This window comes from Strigops habroptila, chromosome 2 (assembly GCF_004027225.2).
Source record: "Strigops habroptila isolate Jane chromosome 2, bStrHab1.2.pri, whole genome shotgun sequence".
NCBI lineage: Eukaryota > Metazoa > Chordata > Aves > Psittaciformes > Psittacidae > Strigops > Strigops habroptila.
Window position 1 is genome coordinate 62,634,568 of NC_044278.2, and position 24,767 is coordinate 62,659,334.

At 42.3% G+C, this 24,767-nt stretch overlaps 1 protein-coding gene and 2 long non-coding RNA genes across 6 annotated transcripts; 1 reads left to right on the forward strand and 2 right to left on the reverse strand.

Annotated features, from left to right (window-relative positions):
* Nucleotides 1–596: 596 nt before the first annotated feature.
* Nucleotides 597–20,365, reverse strand: LAMP1 (lysosomal associated membrane protein 1). 4 transcript variants are annotated; one of them, XM_030477795.1, is made up of 9 exons: nt 19,722–20,051; nt 9,976–10,091; nt 8,417–8,630; nt 8,153–8,311; nt 4,291–4,511; nt 3,612–3,734; nt 2,636–2,705; nt 2,294–2,464; nt 597–1,632 (listed from the first exon to the last, which is right to left on the reverse strand). In XM_030477795.1, exons 1-9 carry the CDS (start codon nt 19,897–19,899, stop codon nt 1,493–1,495), a joined length of 1,392 nt encoding a protein of 463 aa, XP_030333655.1. In that variant the 5' UTR covers nt 19,900–20,051; the 3' UTR covers nt 597–1,492. The 4 variants fall into 4 exon arrangements, with proteins under 4 accessions (XP_030333655.1, XP_030333657.1, XP_030333656.1 ...); XM_030477797.1 differs by lacking the exon at nt 19,722–20,051 and adding an exon at nt 20,155–20,365 and having other exon boundaries at nt 610–1,632; XM_030477796.1 differs by having other exon boundaries at nt 648–1,632; nt 9,976–10,093; nt 19,769–20,051.
* LOC116915263 lies at nt 10,701–15,703 on the reverse strand. The gene is made up of 2 exons (XR_004389885.1): nt 15,519–15,703; nt 10,701–15,472 (listed from the first exon to the last, which is right to left on the reverse strand). It is a non-coding gene; the product is annotated as an uncharacterized LOC116915263 (long non-coding RNA).
* Nucleotides 20,366–20,854: 489 nt separating the features above from the next.
* Nucleotides 20,855–24,292, forward strand: LOC115604559. The gene is made up of 2 exons (XR_003990319.1): nt 20,855–20,889; nt 21,962–24,292. It is a non-coding gene; the product is annotated as an uncharacterized LOC115604559 (long non-coding RNA).
* Nucleotides 24,293–24,767: the final 475 nt, after the last annotated feature.

Consider the following 24,767-nt stretch of genomic DNA (forward strand, 5'->3'; position numbering starts at 1 on the left):
AGCAGGGCAGGTCCAAAGCATACCAGCCTTATGGCCCTGCATTCAGTTCTCCCTGTCAGAAGAGCAGTGTTCTGCGCCTCGGTTCCTGCCCTGCATAGGTGGTTCTGTTAACACCAAAACAATACTGCAGGAGGGCATCAGGGAAGCTTAAATGCAAAGGTTCATTTCCAGCACACATACCTCAGCAGACATGCATTTCCTACTCTGTGGTGAGAATCCAACTTCAAAATAAAACATAAACTGGCACTTACACAGTCCTTATACTGAGTACCTTAGCAGCACTTTGAGAAAGCTGTGACATTTCTCAGCAAGCAGCAATTTAATGGATGAGTTAAATTCTCCCGGTCTCGGGTTACTGATATGCAGAAGCTTCACCTGTTTCCAAGCATGAAGTCCAAACCAAGGGACTGTTCCAAAGATGCATACATAGTTAAGCCTCACTCTTTTGTGCCACAGAGAAACAACTTAAACACTTGTTTAACATAACTCCATACTAAGGATTAGTTTAAAGCTTCCCAAGTAGAGCCAAACCAAAATTCAGCATTTACCCAATGGTCAAGTGTGTTTGTTTAAGAGTGACCAGCAATACTAAGATATACAGAAAAAAAGTGTCTTTATTAGCATTGTTACAGGCAATGCATACATAAGAACTGATCCTTAAAGTGTACAACCCCCCAGCCAAGGTTAAAGCAAGAGAATCAGCAGATTGAGATCTATATTGTACACATGTGCAGTAACAGGATCTCTCTGGACCTTCCAACAAAATAGACTGAAATCACTTTAAAAAAAAAAAAAAAAAAAAAAAAAGTAAATAAAAATAACACCCATTTTAAAAAAGTGCCAGCTCCTAATGAGCTGGCATAGCATCAAAAATACCAAACAGGGGAGTTGTCCAATCATAAAGAGTTCCTGTAAGGTTTGAGTATTGCGTCGTTCACACCCTGCATATGCCAGGCATTGAGTTTAAAGCTTAGTAAAAAATACACACCTAAGAGACAAGGTGGAGTTTAGATCTTAAATTTCAATTTTGTCAGTTGTTACTAAATCGTTTTTTAATGCATCATCAGTATAATTAACATCATCACTGTATGGCAGCAGTACGAAGAACGAACCTTTTCCCTTTGTTAAGAGTTCTGAAAGTGAGTCAGTGTGAATTAGCAACATCCCTCTCTGGAATCTTTAGCTGATGTGACCTTATGCCAATTCTGCAAAAAAGCACCCTTAAAAACTTTCAGCTTGTTTCTAAGTGGGTAAATATTTCAACTAGTTAGCAAAATTAAACACCAGAATCTTCAGAAGTTATTTTCTTTGTGCATAGTTAAATGCTGCAAGATGATTTCACATTTAATAAAGCAGACTTTTAAAGAAGAAGCAATTTGCAAGAAAAAGTGTTCCCTTACAATATCAATCTTAGCTCAGGGGAAATGTGTGGGGGAGTTTTCCCAGCCTCTTGCAATTGCTTTTCATCTACACTGGATTTTAGTGCAAGTCATTAAATTGTTTGATATCCAGCATGGCTCCTCTTTCTGCCAATCAAGTAAGCAATCAAGACAATGAGAACAAGACCAGCAAGGGCTGCACCGACTATTATAGGGATCAGCATGTTATTTTCATCCAGTTGACATTCTTCCACTGAAGAGAGAGAAAAAGATCCATGTTAGGCACTAGTGCACCAACAGATGGCTACATCCAGAACTTGAGGCCTCTGCTCTCAGCACATAGCTGCAACTGGCTCAAGTTCACTTCTAGCTTAGCTTGCAAACAACCAAAAGGAAGCCAAGTTCACTATGATCATTTGGGATGAAGTCTCCCTCGTACTAGTTGTATGCACAATACAGAGATCTAGAGTAATTCTTTCATTCTCAAGAGCTGTCACTCTAAGTTATGCACAAGCATAGCTGTCACAAATATATTCATGTGACTCTTCCCACAGCCATTTTGCTTTAACCACAGTCACAAAGGACAGTGTTAACTAAAAGAGTTAGAAACTTCCCAGAACTTGCCCCTTTCATATGACTTTCTGTACACAATTACAAGAGAAAGCTAAGGCTCTTCCTTAGCTCTTCTCTGGACCACAAGGAAGAAGTCCTAGTTATTTCAAAGCTTTTTATTACATACTTCTCATGCTAGCCACAACTCAGACATCTTACCATCCCACCACCCCAAAATCCGTACTAGGGCACGCAGACTAAGCGTAACACCCACAAGCTGACATGACTACAGAACATTATGTTTATATAAAAGCGTACTCCACAAATCTTGGGTTCCCTGCCCCAAAATGTAAACCACTTACCTGCCCCAAATTTGTCTCCATCAATCTTGAACACCTGGATCTGAACATTAAATACATTGACCAGGGCTTTGTCCGTGACCTGGAGATTCTCCTCTGCACTGCACTTGTAGGAGTTCCCTACTGTAGCTCTCAGCTCACTCATGCTGTTGTTTGATGCTTCGAACCTTGGAACTGTATAAGAGAAAGTCTTGTTACAGAAATCTGAAGAGCAGGAGCTGTAAGGCTCATAGAGTTTAAATTTGATACATTCATCCCCAACATTTCTAACATGTTCTTTAATGCAGGCAACCCTTAATATTTATAAAATTAGTCACTGAAAGTAGACTTCTTAAAAGTCCCTACCTTTTGCTTCAGAAGGCAGAGTTGTGCTCACATTCACACCTTGCAGGAAGAATTTTTCAGTACTTGCATTCTTTAAGAAAAACCAAAACAAACCAGTAGTTGTCATTTAAGCTAATGATGTACAACATAAGCTGTTAACATTCAGGTTCAATTCTGCATGCATTTTGAGAAGGGTTTTCAAAAGATAGTCCACAGTTTGGATTAGCATCCAGAAGAGCTTAATTGCACTTGAGGAACTATTCCTTGGGGGAGGAAGGGAGGCAGAGCAAGTGGGACGGTCACCCCTCAGACTGCTGACTTGACTCCCACACCACTGGCATAGTCCTGCCCATGCCTTAACCAAGCTAGTGCAGTGATCTCACCTGCGCTACAGATGCGGCTCTGAAGCAGGTCAGTACACCACAAAGATGTGAAGACTCATTTAATAGTAACAGGTCAAGGTGATCGCAAATTGATCAATCCCACAAGTATTAAAAGGAGCGTGAAGCTCTGACAAACATGGTGCATTCAATCCTCAAGGGTACGCAGCACTAATATAGCCGTGGGGCAGGGCTGTGGGAAACTGGATTCCCAACCACCATAGGAGACCATGAGACAGGCACACATGGCCCTTGGGCTGTCCACAGAATAATAATGTGGACTTAAATCCAGCTCCAGGCTTGTACGATTAAGTGAGATGCCTACTTGATGCGGGCTGTTCCCAGATCGGGCAAGAAGCTTTACAGTACGCAATACAATCTTAAATTCCCATTCCAAGCAAAATATATATGTGTATACATGCGTGCATACATACATATACATATTCTTTCCTCACAACAGTGACCAGGTATGAAACCCTCTAAATCCTAGTATTAAAAGCAAAGGAATTATTTACTTCCCTTCCTTTAGTTGCATCTTTTTTCTCTCCTACTTGCCCCCGTTAGTTTGCCCACATGAAGAGTCCTGCAGACTCTACAGCTTGTTTTGAGACCCTTACCAATGCAAAGCGGAAGATAACCCTTGTTTTCTCAAAAGTCAGATTCAAGAAGGCAGACGTGTTGTCGCATCTCCCAGAAGAGGTTGTATTATGTGGTATAAAATTCAGCACATCCAAACCCATCTATGAGAGAAGAGGATCAGTTATGACATTCGAAGAGACTAACACATCACCTTATGTTGGTGCTGGCTGGAAGTTAACCGAGTCACAAACCTGTCCAGTTTTATAGTAGTAATAACCTTCCTTTCTAATAGTCACTCACTGCTTTCATTCAGATGCCTCAGGTCAAATTCCTGGATTTTTTTTAACAGTTTAAAAAAACCTCGTTTACATGGCATCTGTGACAACAGGATTCCCCCTACTCATACCTTGATAATTTTTGACTGCTTCTGTGGAACAGCCATGTACATGTACCGGATTTGACAGACAAGTCTAACACTCTCACTGGAGAGAAAAATTACCACTTTCAGTAGGAGAGAACCTTTTGAATTGTCACTAGTCTAGTCAAAGTTAAGCAATGCAAATGGAGTACTATCATGGATGAACACCACAAAGAACTGTGATTTTAAAACGAAAAAGCTTGGAAGTTGATTTTAAAAGGAAGATTTTAAAAGGAAAAAACAATTTACCAAGTCTCTGAATCTGAAGGCTTTGAAGAAAGAAAAATATATATACATACCTTTTCATCTTTTTTTAGATAGGTGATATTAAGCTGTAACCCCATGTAGGCAAGTACACAGGTTCCATTTGGACCAGTCACATTGTATTTACCAACTGCAGGATTTGAGGGCGATACAGTTGGCACTGGGCTAGTTGTTGTTGGAACCTGGCTAGTAGTCTGTTTAGGAGTTGTAGGCACTACAGCAGTAGTAGAGACCATATCTTCAGCACATTCTGTCTCTGGAGAGAAAGGAAAACAGTATTACCAAAAAAACCCGAAGCTGTGGGATGCTCTACCTTTTTAATCCTCAAGGGAAACGAAGACACAGTTTCAAGTAGCTTATTCTAATAGAAGATAATAAAAGCTGAAAAACACGATGGTAAAGCATTATTTGAACTCTCTTTACAAAGTTTGAGACACTCTTAAAGCCTGGCATGTGAAAATGACACCTCTGCTGTTATTTACAGAAGTTCACAGTGATTGCATCTGCTTTCCTTCATGCCTGTCATTTCACTTTGCCATTAAGTCAGGATAAGTAAGATGCTGCTATGCTGACAGAGCCAGCGTTCCTGCTGTATGTTCACAGCAAGGCTAGGATGACTACCCCTCTGACACTCCAGGCACTTGCATGCTAGAAGCAGAAGAAAAGTTCTCCTGCTCACTGTTCAGAGTGGTCTCCCAGGATATACGTTGTTCTCCTTCTCTTCCGTCCCTCAGTTACATTACCAGGTTGTGAGGACCCTACATCATTATTTTGGCAACATCCACTGTAACATTAAAATGCTATTGGATGTCTCAAGACCTTATAGCAGTGCTGCAGCTCTTCTATCCCTAACAGAGGGATTCCAAGAGACTGCTTCAGATGTTCTGCTATATCCTTTCAAGTCAATCCCCCCTTTTGTCCTGACTTAGCAGCTAGGGGGTAACAAGGCTGAGTGAAGATGTGCAAGACAGCTTTCTCTTTTCATCCAGTTCAGCAGCAACTTCCAAGGCAAAAGAGGAAAGAAGGAACAGTGACTCAGATTTATTTGCCAGGGTACTCAGAAACACCTGGCAGCAAGATCTTAACTTGATCTGGGAGCCAAGAAGGTTCCTGCATTGAACATCTAAGCCAAAACCAAAGGTCAGAGCAAAGACGTTACCATAGTAGAGGCTTCCATGTTCTAAGTGAAGGTCATCTCCACATGTCAGGGGTAACAGCCTGCAACTTTGTAAGGACAACAAACTGCAGCAGCAGTCAATTCTGACTCAAAAGGCCTACTTCTAAAATTTAATCCTTGCAGATACCAGATGTCTAAGAAACAACCTCTACACTGAAACATCAACTGAACTTTAAATTACGGCTCAGAACAAGGGACTCTAATCACACCTTCTAAAGTCACACAGATTCCAACACAGCACGCTTTCCTATTTCTACTCCACTTATGGAAAGTCAGAGCAGAGGGAAGGTGGATGAATGGATGAGTGACCCTATCTTCTGTACACTGATACTGGTCAGGTCCAAAAATGGGATCATTTCTTAACAAATAAACCCAACAGCAGCATTACTTTGTATCTCAATGGAGAATTTCCCTCCATATGCAAGATCTCAACATGTACAGCCTCTTACTCAAGCTGGCAGAGATGGAAGCAACCAAACCAATTCGAGTTTGGTTTGGTTTGTCCTACGTGGAGTCTTGACACAGTATTTTTACTGAACTGATTTACAGCATAGCTCATAGTAACTCTGCAAGACAAATGTGAAGAGACAAATTCTCCTTTTTTTCAGAGCTGCAGCTAATCATTACCATAACCTCAGCCACTAACTTCTAGATACACTGACAGAAGTTACCACTTTTAGTGATGCAGATACACCAAATATTGATTCGTTATCCCTTCACTTCCTTTCTGCCCAAATCACCAGCAGAAATATCCTATAATGAAAGGGTTGCTGGGGTTGGGGAGGGGGAGTTGAGGGAGAATTACAGATCTAAAGTTTATCAATAACCAGCTACCAAAAGGACAGATGAAGCCTCAAGCCCACAAGAACGGAAAGAATGAACTGATTTGGAAAGAACAATGGGATTTCAGGGTCAAAAAGATTTAAAAATTCAAAAAAATTAAAAAAGGATAAAGTGAGAATTCTTCAACTATCTGAATAAATAATAATAATAATAATAAAAACAATAAAAAACCACAACCACCCACAAGAATAAGCTCATTGTGCAGTAGGAATGAAAAAAAATACCTGGGTGCAGACCCAAGACAGTAATAAAAACTTAGGAATGATAATTTAAAGAAAAAACTGCATGGCACTATGGATAACAGGAATGTGGAAACAAACAAACAAACCCAAAGCAAATAGCTTGAACTCAGACAATTGTCTACTCTGGAATCATAGAAAATGTTTTTTCTGAGGCTCAATAGCTTCATCAAGACAGTGATACCTCAGGATGGAGAAAACCAAATTTGGAGAAGTGATCATGGCAAATTAAAGCATTTATATTAATCTAAACCAGAAGTATAGGAATAGAAAATAAAGCAAAATGCTGACAAACTTGTGTTGCATAAAAAGCACCCTCCAGAAATAACACAATATTTTTTTTTTTTTGACCAAAGGACTCTGTAAGAACAGGTAACAGGCGATCTTGAAAGGAAAAAAAATATTACACAGTAGGGAGATTTTACTGAAGTTTTGTAGACATTAAAAGCAGCTTTTCCCAGTATCATGGCTTATGTTCAAGCCAGATGACTGATTACTTCTATATATCTGGTGTGATAACTGGATCAAGATATCAATTAAAAAATGAGCTAGTTCTGAAGACTGGAATAATAGAAATCAGATATTATTATTATTTTAATGAAAAATGTAGGTCCACATCTTTGCTGCAAACTAGCTCACTGAATGGAAAAGACTGATCAAGAGAATGATACACTCTGAAATCTGAGCCAGTCATGTGAGGCAGCCATGAAAGAAGTCAATGCCACAATTATCATGCATCAGGCAAGGTATTTTTCAGAGATATGGGATATACTCCCGTACAAAGCACCTCTTCAACGCATCCATCCCAAGCAAGCACTGACTACCCTAGTTTTTAAGATTCATTTCAATTTAACAGGTGCATAAGTGGGATTAACAGCACAAGAAAAGTTCTACATTTCCCGCACAAGATACAGGCTTTCTACTTGCCCCAAAAGTAAGGCAAAGACTTATCACCCCTTAAGACAGCATGGGTGATCAGTTTACATGGCTCCTCACATTTGAAGACTGTTGCCACAAAAACAAACGACATGAACATTCCATGAAGTAGCTTGTCTTCTAATCATTATAGCAGTGAAATCCCAAAATGCTTTTCAATACAAGCAATCAGGACAAAAAGTCGCTTTGTGATCAAGTCAGAGAAAGAACATCACTGTTGCAGCTTACATAAACCCTCCTGAAGGAAGGCATACAGATCTGTTCCCTATAAACCAGTTCTCTATTGTCTGCCATTATACCATTCATTTTCCCCAGAGCACACAGTAAGTAGTTCAAATTACTTTGGAAGAGGCATAATACTTGGAAGTTACCAGATACTTCTTAAACAAGGATTTTGGCCATATGCCCAGCTGACCTACTGCAGCACGTGTTTACACCCATAAATACTCATGAACAGAAGGAATGTTCCATGATACCTGTATGAACCCCATGGGAACACAGTGCACTATCTTCCAGTCATGGATGCTGACAACCCTACAGATAAAACCTGAAGCAAGTCCACTCATTTCAAAAGATGCTGCTATCACAGCTTCAGATCCAGTTTGTACCTGCCTAAATATGACGAGTAAGGACTTAAAAAGAAATAATCTATCACTGGAAATATTAGCTCATGAAGTACATTTTCTGCTACAAGATACCTACTGTTCATACTAAAAGTGCCATTTGTGAGATAGGCTTCCAAAGTAACATTGCTAAAAGTAACGTTCACATTCTTCATATTGACTTGCTTGGAGCTGATGCATCTGTATTTTGTGCCCATATATGCCTGAATAGCAGCTGTATGTGATACTTTCTTCACTCCTGTAAAAAGATTACATTGCATTAGTATGTAACAGTATTTACAGAAACAAATCAGTATTACATCTGGAAGGGTTACGCAATGAGAACAGGAAGTTCTCATTTCACCTGCAGTTGAGTTATGGAATAAAGTTGCATCTGACAGATTGTAGTGGAAAACTAGCTCTTCAACTTGGTACTTGTCTCCATGTTCTGAGAAGTTCAGGCTTAATGAATGTCCTGCTCCAAAATCCAATGCCAGTAGTGGATGAGATGTGTTATCTTTACCACATGAGCTCTGTGGGCCTACTGTAGCATTTTGTGGAAGAAAAAAGTGTGCAAACTGTGGGGTAGAAAACAAAACACATGTAAATGAGCTTTTCCTTACTGCTTTTTAAATATCCCATGAAACTGTTACAAAACATACAGCTGACATTCATATGTGCTATAAGATGTCTACTTATATACCAGTATATAGCAAATAGCGTGTTACTGGCACTCAGATTTCCAAGAATATTGCTCTCTGAAATTTGAGGACAAAACAGTACATACAGCACTTTTTAGACTTCCCCCCCCAACCCCCACTAAACTAGCACTATAAATTTGCATGTACTTCTGTACAAGGTGAACCAAATCTGGCAAACTCTGGATGCATGAAAAACAGGAAGAGAATTTAAGCTTTGCTTCTTGTAGTACAATTGAGTAAGAACAAAAGCAAGTGGTACAGCCTACATAGTTTGGCTATAATACTTTGAGTTTATTACATATTGAGAAGTAACATGGTACCTGAAGATCAATACAGTGTTTGCTGGAAAGTTTTGAGCTTATTGCTTACAAGAAGAAACAGCCAAAAGCATGTTATGAAAGCAGTCACCTCTGAATGCAAACTTGTATACTAGTGTCAGGATGATTGCAGACCATCTGCACCACTGAAAAGTGGACTATGCAATATAACCCTCAGCTCAAAACACACATAGCAAGTGCACCACTGGCAAAGTAATAGGATTTTTTTTTTCTTAATTTCACATCATACTGATTGCTAGAGGGAAAAAAAAAAAATAATTTCAACAAGAGTGCCTCAAAACATGCAGTTGCAATGAGATTATAAATAATCGACAATTCCTGTTCAGTAATGAAGATACCAAGAAAGTAAACTGAAAAGCAGAGTACTTGTAAATAAGAATTCTTAACTTTCCAATGACAGGCTTTTGCTGTTAATATGGAACAACTTGTAAGCACTGCACTGGTCTGCACATACACTGCAATCTAGAGATCTGCTAAGCAAGACAATCAGAGATTTCAGGCAAGTTTAAAAGTTACATGCCAACAGCCATTTCAGTTCAGGTCTAGTCCATATAAGTATGGCCAAGTTCACAGAAGTCAACTGATCTTTACAGTTCCAGTGAAAGCCATTTTAGCTACCATTTAATGGTATTTCAGTCACAAAATTAATTTCACACATGTATTTTTTGTGGTGGTTTCAGGCAGCCTTAACCCTGTTTAATTAGAAGAAGCATGAATAATAAGTTGTTGCAGCATGACTGGAAGGGATCCAATCTTTGCTGAAGTGTTTTTTATGCTTAGATATTTGTTCAGAGTTTATCAAAGTTTAAGTATTGTGCACTTGCAGACATACCATGCATTTTATAAACACAAATTAGAGACAAACGGTGAAATACTACCCTTACCTCTTTTTGCCCATTGCTTTTGTACTCCACTGAGAAAGCTACTGTCATATCAGCAATGATGCAGACCTTACCACTTGGATCTTTCACCTCAAATGAAGAGGAAGCCTGTAAAAAGCCTGTTAAGAATGACAAGTGGTTAGTTTTATGTCATATAATTTTATCTTTTTTTTTATCCCAAAGAGAAATATGTACAACTCTACATTTGGGAGTACACCCTAAACAGCAGTTGTGTTTGGAAATTTGGGTATTAATGGTCTCTATACTACCTTCAACATCACTAATGCACAGAGGGCAAATTTAAAACACCATGTATAAAAAGACAAAGCTACCCAAACCAAAACTGTTGACATGCTGGGTCCTCAGAGGGCAAGAAAAACTTACAACAAAAAACAGTCAAAGTGTTCACCCTACACAGCAACTATTTTGCAAGCTTCAGCCAGAATTGACTTAGCATGTACGATCTTGCATGCCTACAGCACTCAGCCTTCCCCTCACAACACACCACGCAGACTTCATTCCTGCTGTACCAGGACACTCATCTGTATATGCCCTGAATGCAGCATTAAGAAAGCATGGATTGACTGCAGATGTTTTGGAGGGACTGCCAAAAATAGCACGATGGAGCATGCCACCACTGCCAGGAGAACTTCTCTTTACTGTCATCACGCTCTCTGCACTTGAGAGGAGGATGGGGGCCAAGACCTTGACACAGGCAGAGGTTATGTGTTCATGACTGGTTTAAGCTGACCTCAGACTGAGCTGCTGACCAAAGCACAGCTTTTCCCTCACTAACTCCCCTCCAGCCTACCAGTACAACTGACTACACTAGTAGTGACTTAACAGGGAAAGAACATACAGCAAGAAGAGCACAGGATTATCCTTTCTGACAGCAGACCAGCATCCACTGCCAGTGGAGCTTCACTAAGGGAATGCGTTGCAGCAGGCTGGATACAGCCAAAAAGCAGGTTCTCTCTTACTTCATTTGCAGTAAGGGCTAACTGGACAGCACTCCTATACCTGAAATCATACCAAGGTCTTTCAAGTTCTTTCTTTTTTTCTGGTTCTCAACTTGTCACCACACACACAGCCAAAGCAAACCTCACTGCAGAAGGCCTGCAGGATTTTCATGCTACCACTTTATCAGCCTGCATTTCCAACAACTTCAGTCTTGCAGAAACCCTGATAAAATACAAAAGCAGTTGCAAAACATAAAGCATTCTATCTCCAGCAACTAAGCTTTAGAGTCAAACACGCTAATCCATTCAACTGCTGATATAGCAAAAAGGTCCAGACAAAGGATTATCCATTAGCCAGCTTCTCTCCCCAAGAAGTTCTGAAAAAGCAAATCCCAATTTTAAAACTTTTCACTCCAAAACTATGGTGCATACAATTGTATTAAGACAATTATTAGGAAAAATTTTACTCTTGTCAGCTGGACTTTGACAGAAGGACCTTCAGTTGTAGGAACACAGTGGAAACAATGTCTTTGGCACTCGGCAAGCATTTTCCCTTGTTTCTTTCCCCTTAGCAACAATATATCCTCCCCCAGCACTAAAGGGAGACAGAACTTAAGCAGGAATTCATACACTTTACCCAGTTGTTTGAAGAGTCTAGACTTGAAACCAGAGATAGGCAGAAAAGAGAAATCTCTTGAGAACAGATAGTGTAGAAAGCTGGTGTTTCAAACCAAAACTGTACTACCTTTGCCCTTCTGTCCAGCTCAATGTTCATTAAGAAACATATATTCACAAAGATATTACTTATAGCAGTTCAGAGCGGTACTAGAAACAGTTGATCCTCTTCTGCATGGAAGCTTCAATTTGCAAAGTTTCCTTCGATTTGAATTTACATCTGGAACTTGTTTACATTTTACCCAAGCACTTGTTTGCCCAAGAGCAACGTGCTTACACTTTCTTGAAGATTTCTAGTGCAGTATAGAAAACAAGGTAGAGGCAGGGAATAAAGTCCACGGCTACTTGAACTAACACTACCAATGGAAATTGTGCTAGAATGAAAACATGCAGTGTGCATGCTGACTCCCTTGTTTGATAGCTATTAAAAGTCTTGGCAATTTTAAAGCTAAAAATAAACAAGTAATAGGCAGCAAAAGAGGAAAAAAAAAAAAACAAACCCCACATCAAACCAGTTTTAAAAATAAATACAGAAGAAAGAAAAGACTGAAAAACATTTAAGAAAAATGTTGTTGACCTAAAGGAAACTGTGACAGACCTGGCCACTACAGATGATACAGAGAAAAACAGAAGACAGTGCAGAGACACCGGAAAGCATTAAATGGAAGAGAGATTCTAGGAATGAAGAGATTACAAATCAGTTTAAGTAAGAGAGAATAAGGAGGGTGAACAAACAGTAGGAAATACGACCTGTATAACTGCTAAATTTTCACCATGTTAAGTTCATACCATGCTATGAATCCCGACTTCATTAGTGTGGAACGAACACTATAAAACCCCATTTCTCCTTAAGAAGTGTTCAGCAGCTGCTGGATTTGCAGTGTCAGTGATGAGACAGACGCATCCAGCACGAGACACTGAGCTGTCCTTGATGAAGCAGCAAGAGGACTGCTTCACTGTGTGCAAGCCGACATGCACGGGGATGGCAATCAGAGCGACAACTGTGCTGCAGCATCATCTGCTCCTGTGGTCTTGGAGGAATGCAGATGAAAGAATGAAACACGAGGGACGTAGGAACAGAGAAAAAAGTCAAAAAACCACAAAACAACAAATCAAGGCACCAAAGGAAGGAAGGTCCTGCCTACTCTTCATCCCAGTCAGTTTAGGGCAGAGGAACAGCTCACTGGGCTTTGCAGGAAAGCAGCTGTTGAGTTTGCGCAGGCAGTGTAAGTGTGGACTAGTGATTAATGCATGAATCATCGCCAGCCCACAAATAGCAAGAGCCTACAGTGAAAATGTCAGGAATACAGAAAGCAAACTGATCTTGAATCAATCTATCCTGGGAATATTTCTAATTAAGTCACATAAACTATTGCTCAATTTTATCGTTGCATATCTACAACTTGACAATATTGCTTGTACTTCTCATAACAATATCATTCTTTGCTATTCAACAAAAAAGCTGGTACAACCTCCAGTTTCTTAACTTCAGACTTTAAACACTCCTCTTAATAAACTGCAGCACCCTATATGACAACGATCTGTGCTAGAGCAAGGGCAGTACTACAGTGGCAGTGTGCACCCACAGTCCAGAAAGCCAACCATATCTTGGAACATGACCAGCAGGTTAAAGGAGCTGATTATGCCCCTCTACTCTGCTCTCATGAGACCCCCACTTGGAGTACTGTGTGCAGTTGTGCATTCTCAACATAAGGACATGAAGCTGTTGGAGCAAGTCCAGAGGAAGGCCACAAGGATGATAAGAGGGCTGGAGCACCTCCTGTACAAAGACAGGCTGAGAAAATTTGGGCTGTTCAGCCTGGAGAAGAGAAGGCTGCGTGGAGACCTCATAGCAGCCTTCCAGTATCTGAAGGGGGCCCACAAGGATGCCAGAGAGAGACTCTTCATCAGGGACTGAGTGACAAGACAACAAGTAATAGATTCAAGCTTAAACAAGGAAGATTTAGGTTAGATATAAGGAAGAAATTCTTTACCGTGAGGATGGTGAGGCACTGGAACAGGCTGCCCAAGGAAGTGGTGAATGCTCCATCCCTGGCAGTGTTCAAGGCCAGGTTGGACAGGGCTTTGATCAAGCTGGTCTAGTGGAAGGTGTCCCTGCCCATGGCAGGGGAGTTGGAACTAGATGATCTTTAAGGTCCCTTCCAACCCAAACCATTCTGTGATTCACACAGCTGAAGAGCTCCTAGACTTTTCAATAGCAAAAAATAAGTTTTGTGAAGTTTATCATTCTTTTGGCTGGAAACACTACATTATGGATATCTAGTAGATATCTAGATATCTAACCATCAGAAATGCACCAGCATCAGAGAAATCTCACTTAGTTCAGATGCTTCCTTTGTATTTCAATAGGTGCTGGAAAAGGGCTGCTACATACTTATTCTAGCTGCATATTTTCAATTGAAAATCATAGGATAATTTCTCCCTTTATACCTTTATAACTTTCTAAAGTTAGAGTCTCATGCAAGAAAAGATGGAAGGTACAACTGTTGAAGCAACAGCCAGTTATGTCACTTGAATTTAATCCAGCATCCTTCCTTATTTAACATACCTACATTAAAAAAAAACCAAACAGAGCATATTAACATTGATATATAGTAAACAAGTCAAAATAAAGACTTCCTTGGTATATAACAGTTTATGTTAAATCTCCTCAGAAAAAGTTGTTTGTTTTAAACTACAAACTACAATGTGCTAAGAAAACAATCTAGCACATTTTGAACAATCTAAATCAGAGCCTTTTGAATATGACTCTTAAAACAGCTGGATTCCCCATCTTTTGACCACACAAAGGTGCTTTCGGGCTTCAACCTTATTATAACTGAAATCTTGTTAGCCAAGCACAGCTACTCTTGAGTTATTCTCCCATTTAATTGAAACCTACTGAGGGTGAAAGATGAATGATGGTGCGCTCTAAAAATACCCGAGCATGTATCAATGGCAATTGTTTGCACTGTCTGCTTGCAAAGAGGACTTCAGCTACTATAGTTAATGATTTACTTTGTCTCAATTTTTTATTAGAAACACAGAACATTGACAATAAGGACCTCAAACACAAAAGATACTTTTTTATAATTTGGGGTTTGTTACTATAGTTATGTTTCCTGCAGAAGTAAAAAACTCTTTAGTATTTTATTCCCTCTCTCAGAAGAAAGGACAGCAAGCCACCCAAATCCACCTGGGTATGCATTCCACATCATCAGTAGTTTGAGGAATACAGATATCTAGTGGATGGGGCTGTTTGCAGTTACATCAAGTGACTATGGCATTAGGGAGGAAAATCATGGGTGCAGCACAGCCCAGCTAACGTAATTGCTCTCATACGTGCTGCAACAGTGGTTGAGAGCATCACACCCACAGCCTGGTCATACACATCAAAGACACTCCTCAGCTATAGCCTACCCTGTAATTACTGTGCAGCAGTACTCTGCAGGTAAGGGATGCTTGCTGACTGACGCCAGCACTACACAATCATTCTGTACCTAAGCTACAGTCACTACTGTGTTGCCTGGCACCTTTGCCCAGAGGTTCTTAGGGTATACGCAGTGAACAGTGCTACCTATGGGGCATTAATCCAAGAAGATAAGAAATGCTGGTTCTTATCTAAAAAGACCATTTATTTTCTGTTGGTACAGAAGTGATCAGTAATTTACTCATTCAGATGGTTTGAAAGGATCCTGTCACCTCAGTGCCATTTTGTGAACAAAGTGGTGACCTTAGTTACCACTTCAGACTCCTAAATCTATGCCAGAGAGGAAAATGGAAAAATCCCTGAGGAGTTATGCTCTCCTCTGACAACTTGTCTTCTAATGTAAGCACCACTCCCAGGGGCACACTTAGTACAAGTCCTTTCTCAGAAGACCAAGTCACAATGACTTGCTTACAATCCAGGACCTATACTACCTTGGGATAGTACAGAAAGAAAAAGAACTTTAATAAAAATATATTTTTTGAAAGATCATTCTATTTATTAACCCTGACATTTCTGGGGAACAACTGAAAGCAGGAAAATCCCTTGACAGACTTCATTTATGAACAACTCTGGGTGCAACAAGATAATCTTCCTAAAACTGAGTTACACTCACCTGCTACCAACAGACTCTGAAGACTGAATGCAGGCTATCTGGAAAGCCTAGTAGGAAAACACAAGGCTGGACACACTTCAACTGCTGTTGGACACACTTGAACACAAACACAGTGGTGTAAAGGGCGAACAGAGCTTAATCCAAGGATGGGTGAGAGTACATTTGGAAAGCAGAGAATCAGCTGCATGTGCGCACGTGCAGCACCTGATTATATCAAGCTCCTGACCCAGCCCTGGAAGATACACCCTTGCCAACTAACAGAGACAAATTCATGCAGTCTCAGATTATGCTTTTGATATTGTTGATTTCCATTAAGGCAGCAAACATTTTGTTTCTCAACTTAAGTTTGCAGTCTGAATAACCTCTGTCTTTATAAACAAATTTATAAAAGTACAAAAGCATTAAAAATGAAAGGTTATTTAGCAGCTGTACACTTGCCGTTTAGCCAGAGAATTGCACAATTGCATCAAGTTTAGTCACATGAGACTTTTTTTACAGTTTCCTATCTAGAGGAAGGAAGTCTTGGGATGGTTCCACAGCAGCCGATTACATGAGTGCACTGGAAGGTCTGAACTCCTGTGGCTAGACCCCTTTCAGCATCCACACAAGTCCATTTTGCACTTGCTCTGGTTAGTGCTGTATCACACCACAAAACTAACACACGTCCCTCAAGATAGCTGGCAGCCTCAAACAACATTTGAAGGAAGGAGCACTGTGTTAATTTAAAGAGAAGGCCTCGCCAGAGGAAAGGATATTGGAAAAAAGATAAGCCAATTGCCTGAGTAAAAGCACTCGCCTAGTCCCACTGAGAAGAGAGTAGATCTCACCCCTGTCAAGGAAAGTAAAGACATACTGGTATTCCCATATTACACAGACTGAATTCTGCCTTGTTAAGAAATCAGAAGCCACTGAAGTTAAAGATACAAGAAAGCCAAATACAAGAAAACTACATGTATTTAGTGTGGACTACTGTGCTCAAGCCTGAACACTGGAGAGGGAACAGCTAGAGAAGTGCCCACTGCACAGAACTGAACCACATTTGGAACTCTGTACTCTACTGCCAGGGTGTTGCTAACACACTCATACTTTGAATTACAGTAGAAAAAGTAATACTGACAAGAGTCAGTGGTGCTGTCAAGTGACAAAGGTTAAGAAACTGTTACCCTGAGACTGAGAAGGACACCAGTCCATCTTATAGTCTGATGCACAAAAAACATGAAAGCCCGATTTACCAGAACATAGGGTAATTTTAAAACATATAATTTAGAATTAAGATATTGCAATGAAGCTTTCAAATAGCTGTTGTAACTATTGCCACTCACATACCTAAAAGGGTCTCCTGCCAAGCTTAAGAGAATAAATGCCAAGAAATCCATTAGGGCACCAAGCTTCCTCAAGGAATTTTCAAAAAAATCACATCTGACAGGAAAGACAAACTGTTGCAGGTAAGCTGCAACAAGCAAAGGCAAGGTGTGCCTTCTTAGGGCTAGAAATAAGTTACCTTTGAGACAGCTTAACAGAGATAACAGCAGTTAACATCTCAATAAAGTATCCTTCTTTTCTTTGAGTGAGGTTCCTCTGTACCTAGAGGTGATTCTTCAGTTTATCGTCTGCCACTGATTAGAAAATATCCTATTCACTAGAGAACAATCTAGAAGCTGGTTTCACAAAAGATGAAACTTCTCAGTCAGCCTGAACAGGAACCTAGGGATCACATCTCAAAAGCAGCATGTCAGGGAGCCTGCAGAGTTTTTACTCAGCAAGTAAGGAGTTACTTCTTCAGTCGGAAAAGCTGCCGAAGTTAAAGCTGAGTAACCTGTCACGGAGGACAGCCTTGGACTAGCACACAAATTCAGATCCTTAGAGACTGTGTCAACACTCTTAAAGAAGTTATCAAGCAAACATTATGTTAAGGGCAGCATTTGGTAAAACCACGTTTTGGAACTCGCACATAAAAGTCCATCACTGTATTTTCTGAAAACTAATTTATACTCTGTCCCAGTCCATACAGCTAGCAATGCCAAAATTGAGTAAAAACAATACAACACCAAATTACTCACTGGCTGGAATTCATTATCCAAGTTTCTCTCAACTATCCCTACATTGGTAGCAAGGTTTGAAATTCCCCTTCGGACTAGAGTTGTGCAATAGAAACACGTGGATTATGCGTCAGTAACCCTGAAGTGGCATCACGCTACCTTGTCAAGCTCATTTTTCCTTCCCCAAATCTCAGACTCTTCCATTAGTTACTCACTAATACTAAATCCATGTGTGACTCTAAACTTAGGTTTTCAGAAGTGTTTTCTCTGTTGCGTTTGTGTTTCAGTAAGGAAAAAACACCTGCAGGTGCTCTAGGAATCAAAGAACACAAGCAGCTCTGTTGGGCTTGGCACACAACCCAACTGACCCACTGTGCTCAACAACAGACAAGCACCATCTTCCTCCATATTTCAAAAAGCAGCAACTAGATTTGAGGGAGGGTATTTAATTCCCTGTAGTCCTCTTTCTCTGTATTTATCCCTGTACTACCTAAATCTTTTTTCATTCCAGAGGCACACTTGATATTAGCGAGGAAATTCATCATTAAACACTTCATGCTGACACATGAAATATCCAGCTTGGTGCTTGCTGCTCAGAATGAATGGAAAACCGAAACAGTAAGTGAGGCGTGGTGAGGTATTCTGGAGGAATAAAAAATTCCTATTGTCCCAAAGTCACGGCATTGCCAAACAAGCTTTCACATCTGACCCACCCATGCTAATCCTTCAGCCTCCTGTGATCATTACCTTATCCTCACTCAGATGACTAAAAGGCTGCAGATGAGCTAAAAACTCCTGACGAACTCAGCTCCTATCTTATCTCCTAATTCTTCTCCCCTCACTACAGCGCAAGCCCTGCCACTCTGGCAGACAATGGCAGAGGTGATCCATACTCCAAGAAGGGGTCTCTATGTGCAACACAAAGTTTATCCCTGAGACTGTAAAGTTATGTAGAAACATCCAGCTACTAGACACTGGGGCAAAGTCCCAATTGTCAGTAAATAGTTTCTCTGTAGTAAAATAAACTAGTCTGCTGCCTCAGCTGCAGAAACTTAACATATTTAACATGCCAGAAAGTGACAAACCTAACACAACGAGTTACAGTTGTAACCACTAATTAAGCAGGAGAAAAACTACCACAGTCCTAAAACATATTAGCTGTGGTACCACTTAAAATCTATGCAGGCTAATTAGAAGGCAAACAAAAACAATTCTTCATTTAAGCCATAACTATATTAAAAAAGCTAAACACAGAATTCTCACTGCAACACCAGTTCAATGCCACTTGAGCTGCCAACCCTAAAAATCCAGCATAATAGTGCTGTAAGTCACTGTGCTCACTAGGCTGGCTCACAAGGGCTGGATATTTGAGCTGCTCAGTGCCCCTTGTGACTGACACCTTTTGGGCTCAGTGAAACCGAAGTACCATCAACAACGATAAACATATTTACTACCAAAGAACAGTTGAAAGAGTTTCAAAGACTGTCACAATCTCCAGAATGACGGCAGATAACTGTTCTCAACTGCTTTACTCGGGCAGTATTTTTGCTGGCTGCTGAAGAAGTTTCCTTTGCTGCCAGAGCCACATTTCAGAAACTTGATAGTGTCGCGTGATGTGGCTTTCAAAGCAAGAAACCTGAAGCAACAGAGTTATCAGTAAACAGGCAAGGTACGCTTCCTCATCAAACAGTCTTGCTGCACTAACTAACCTTCTCACCACGGCACCAAAATCTCTCTATCCCAGTGACATTTCAGAATTCCCTCATGGTATGGCAGGATGAAAGACATTAAGTAAGGGAGCATTACATGCTTTATAGGAAAGGGCTACTTCCTAGCAATGACATCAGTAGTTCCTGCGTCTCCATGCCTCGTGGGAGGTAAAGGCGTGATTTCAGGATCTTCCCGGAGCGCTGTCCCTAGATCCAGTGCAGATGCTCAACGAGTGTTCCCGGGCACCACGCGGCTCTCCCCGCCAACCGCAGCCGCTGCCGCCTTCCCTCCATTCTTGCCCATGTACCTCCCCGCAGGTGTCAGAGGCTCCGGGGCGCCGCAGGGGCCCGGCGCAGGTAGAGGGAAGCGATGACCTCCCACAGCACCCGCCACCTCCAAGCAGTCAGGAGCTGTGCCCGGCGACCCCCGCGGACGGACCATCCCCCCCTCCTCTCGCTGGGCCGAGGCCCGGCTGGCTGCCGCCGCGCCCGGGAGGCCCGGGACCCCCCGCCCAGCGTTACCGTCTCGGAATGGCAACGGCAGGTGGGAGCCCGCGGGCGGGTTTCCAGTGACAGCAGGTGCCGCGCCCGGTGCCGCCGGCCCCGAAGCCACCCCAGGCCGCGCCGACACCCCCCGCGCCCGCGCTCCCGCCCCCCCGCCCGCCACAGGCCGCGGCCGCCTCGTCCCCGTCCTTACCGAGCAGGGCGGCCGCCGCGAGCAGCCCCCGCGCGCCCTGTGCGCGGGCCATGTCGGGGGCACGGGGCAGGGCGAGGCGGCACCGGCGGCGGCGGGAGCAGCGGGGGGCGGCGGCGGCGCACCGCGCTGGGGACAGTGGCGACGGCCCCGGCCAGTCATATGACCGATGACATCACCCGGGCCCGCCCGGGCGCCGTCACGTGAGCCGGACGCCCCGGCGGGGGAGCTGGGCGTGGTCTCGCGAGAGGAGGGGTTTTGCCTCGTGCTCCAACGGCCGCTCTGCGAGGCTGGTGCGTGCGCGTGCCGGCCTGAGGGACGGGCGCGCCCCGAAGCGGGGCGGTTCGTGTGCGCTGCACCGAGCCGCTGCAGGCCAGCGCCGGGCCGTGCGGCTGGGGCTTCCCAGGGCGCTGTTCCACCGTGGGCTGAATACAGCCATGGCTTAGCCCCAGGGCGCTGCAGGGCTGGCACTGGCTGCGCACCCTACCCTCGCCTGCAGCAGGGATGTTTGGCAGTGGGTGTTCGGAGGTTTGGGGTCTTTGTGAGCTGCCATAGGTCTTAGCTCTGTAACTCGGTTTGAATGAGAGCTGTGAGGAACACCAGGATCCTCAGCCAGGCTGGACGGGGCTTGAGCAACATGGTCTAATGGGAGGTGTGGCTGCCCATGGGTTGGAACTAGATGATCTTTAAGGTCCTTTCTAATCCAAACCGTTCTAGGATTCTATGATCAGGACCTAGGTCAGCTTTACCAGCGTTAGGCATTTAAATGTGTTTCCCAGTGGGGAATGCAGCATGGACAGCCATGTTGCAGTGTCCTCATTAAAGGGGAGGTGGTAGAGGACAATGAGAAATGGCTTGGGTGAGCAATTAAACCACGTAAGTGTTGTGTTGCTTCCGGAATATGTTTCGTGCCACTAGGTTTAAAGGCAGTCTAAGGTGAGTACGGTCATCTCACACAGAACTCGAGTCCCAGCTGCATAAAAGCGCTGGAAGTTAATGGTCTGTTTTCTCTGAACTGATGCATGTATATATATATATGCATCAGCTGTGTATACAGATAAGCCACATATGTGTTCAGAGCCAAAACAGGGACAGCAATAACTTGTGGCTGCATGAGTAAAATAAATTGCACTTTCACATAGTTTCTGATGTTGTGTGATGTTTTCATAAGAAAGATTTTTTTTTTCTTTTTTTTGAGAAAACCAGAAAACAAGAGGTGAAGTTGTTCTGTCAGCATTCTCAGATGTTAGCATAGCAACAGAGGTGTCCAGGCCATTTGATCACTTTGTAACTCAATGCTCTTATCTAAACTGTTAAGGGTGTGCTTGCTTCATCTGAAACCTCAGAAGTACTTATTTTGCTACTGAAATCCTATTTCTAGTACTGTTGGAAAGTGTGCCAATAGCAGGGTGCTTCTGCTTTCTCAAAATGACTGCCATGTCATCCATCTCCTCATTACAGTGTACTCCAGATTCATCAGCTCTGAGGCAGAATCATTAATGCTCCCAAGCTGCCTTCATACATTTTTTACTTAGAATCAATTTGAAATGCAGTTTAGGTACTGCCAGTTGCTAAATTCAAGTCCAGCCACTATAAACTAGATGACCTTTCCCTAACGTTTGTCTCAGTTCACTTACACTTTCTATTTCCCCAAATCATCCTAGAGGAATTTATTTGCTGTTCATGGTAGCTTGGAGATCTGCCTTTCAATGCTATTGCTATAAACAGACTTTTCTTAATGCCGCATTTTTATCTGTGCCTTTTTAGAGATGGTAATGTTTTATTTTAGTTTGTTTGCTTTTCCCTACAGCACTTCTAGCAGTCTTTAGTCTTGCCATGTATTGCCAAAAGCAGAAGTTAGTCAGCTTGAAAAGGGACAGAAGGAACAGCTCTGGACAAGCGTTTGAATGAGTCATCTGCAGAGGAGTTGAGGTGGGACATAGGTCGTTCTCAGGTTTTGATCACTGTTTTTGGATCCTGCACTGGGAGCGGAGGAAGGTCTGTGGAATACTTTAATTCTGACAGAAAACAAACTATAGAGAGGGAGGCCCAACGTCAGGTTAAAACTTGCTGTGCCTCTACTTGTCTGCCCCTCTACTGGAAAACTTGTAGGCATTGATGAATTGAAAAATGGCAGGTGCTTGGATTACTACCAATTAATATATAAGTTGCATTGGGCAACAGTATTGTGCCAAGAAATCATAAGTAAAGAACATAAGGCTGTCAGTGGAGAATGATGTTGATCTTACATACTGTGGGTCATTAGCTTACTAAGCCTTTGATAGTGGCGTAGAGAGTGCACAGTCCCCAGTTTCCATGTCACTGTCAGGAGAAGTACTACAGGGTGTTTGTTAGCCAGCTTTCCTAATGGAGCAAGTCTTGTGCAACCATGCTGGCCATCAGCCTTGCTGCTCAATAACTTGCTGACGGACATCAATCAAACTAGATAACAGGGTAAGACATAAACAAACATGAAGTTGCAGCTTCTGTAAAAGCTGGTATGTAGACAGGCCGGAGATACAAATTAGTGCTGTCACCATGGGCAACAGAGTTCATACCCAGTCCCTGTGCAGGTTGTTTGGCAGAGCTGCTGGCCAACCAAGATGCACACAGTTACAGATTAACTGTGGTATAGCTCCTGTCCCCGCTTTAGAGCCCCGGGTGCAGAACAGCTGCTTGTGGGGAAGAACATGAGAAATACTCAGGAGATCTAGGAGCCGATAGTAGGACACAAACTGTTTTGCAAAGTTGAGGCTGAATGTTAGCATGGGAGACAGAGTAGAGCTTGGGAATTTTTACTAGGGAAGAATTTCCACAAAAACTGCTCAGTTTTTCTTGTGGCCTTTTGCTGTGTATGATCTGACTTCACAGGGTTACTTTCTTTCTGAAGAGACTTGCTAGGAGTAGATAGCTAAGGTTATAGTAGAGAGTCCACTCTCCCCAACCATCCTGCCAAAGATCATAAACTTACTAATAGGTCTGTTGGAATAACAAATTGATGCACTGAAGTTGCCTGAAAGGTGTGTAATATTCCCTCCCTCTTTCTCTCTCTGGCCCCCCCCCGGATGCATATTACAAAGAAAGAAAAAAGCCACAGCAGACCAAGGGAGTTAAATTATAAACCCAGATTCAGGTAAAGGAATACAGAGGAAGCTGAAATGCAGAACTAAGATGACAGGACACAAGTAGCAGGCAGGAAGGAGGCTGGTGGTGGCTGGTAAGAACTGTAATTGCCAGACTTGGGAAGCACCTGCAAGTTGGCTGTCAGCCTGCATTCTTGCACTGGCTTTCCCTCGGGAAACGCTGGGCTAGGTGACAGAACATCACGTTTAGGAAAAGTGCTTTTTAAATACACGTACGTCTGGAAGAGGTACCAGAATGTTTATGTTAAACTGGAAAATTTCAAGTTACATTGAAAGGGTTTGGTAAAATTGGAGAGGCGCCACCTGTATCCTGGATTCCTGCTATTTTTGTCATTCCACAGAAGCCGCTGTACAATTTGTTCCAAGGACACCGAATTGCCAAGATTCACGTTTCTGAACATGGATGTGCTATAGAGGAAATCTGTTACTTTGCTACAGCCCCGTGTCTTCAACGCCAAGTGATCTTCCAGGAAGAAATGTTTAGCAATCTCTGCCCTGTGGGCACAAATATACTCAAGGTGATGAGAACCCAAATAGCCGGCATCAGGCTAACAAGTGGCTGGATGCTCAGCCAAATTCTGTCACCGGCTATCAAAAGGCAATGAAATGCAGCTGTTTTGCTATGAAGAAGTGATTACTGTGCTGGCTAATGAACTAACCACTTACCTGTTTGGTTCAGCAAAATGCAAAATCCCAGAAATTTGAGGAAATCAAATTAAAAATGAGGACTTGAGAAAAAGAGAGTCACAGCCACCTGGCCTGTCAATCTCTTCCACAGCTTTTGAAACTGAAGCTACTTTCAGGCCAGGAAGAGTAAAAATCTTTGGAGATCATTACATTCTCTGTAGGTCTAGGGGGCAAAGGGATGGGTGGAGATCAGCAGCTGGATAAAGGAGAATAAAACAAACATTCCCACAAGGGAGCAGAAGGGCAGAACTAAGCAGAAGAACCCTCTGCACTACTGCTGCTTGAGGTTATCTGAGGGGAGGGGTTATACAGTAGGGGACCGAGGGCACACATCACACATGGCAGGCTTCATTATTTCCACTGCTGGTGGAACAACTCATTTTTAATTGCTGTATGAGAGTAATTTGGCCAAAGAGTTCTAGTCTGTGGCAATTAGGAAAAACTGCACATCTCAGCACTTTTAATCAATTAACATTGCTTTGTAAGGCAGAACCATTCCAGTCATCTCTAGGATAACACCACTGCTTTTAATCTATTGTTTGAAACCATTGAACTGGGAAGTCGGGGTTCAGAAAGGGAAGGCGGTACGTTCACTGCTTGGTATCAGTTACTGCATACCTCTGCCAACCTTCTGTGGGGATTAAGCCTCTGTCCATTGCATTTCTGTGAGGCACACACTCCTTTTTGTTTTAAAAGTCTAGTGAAATGGAGCTGATTGGCTTCCATATGCCTAGAAAGTGAATTACAAGGCGAATGGTATAATTCAAACTAAAGAACACAAACAAA

What these genes read in the sequence shown, in the direction of transcription:
- LAMP1 (XM_030477795.1), bottom strand. Translation starts at nt 19,899, where the DNA reads ATGGTCCGTCCGCGGGGGTCGCCGGGCACAGCTCCTGACTGCTTGGAG. An exon ending in AAAGCAATGGGCAAAAAGAG is followed by an intron (nt 8,631 to 9,975) that starts GTAAGGGTAGTA and finishes TCTACCCCACAG; the next exon opens with TTTGCACACTTTTTTCTTCC. An exon ending in TGGAGACAAATTTGGGGCAG is followed by an intron (nt 1,633 to 2,293) that starts GTAAGTGGTTTA and finishes CTCTCTCTTCAG; the next exon opens with TGGAAGAATGTCAACTGGAT.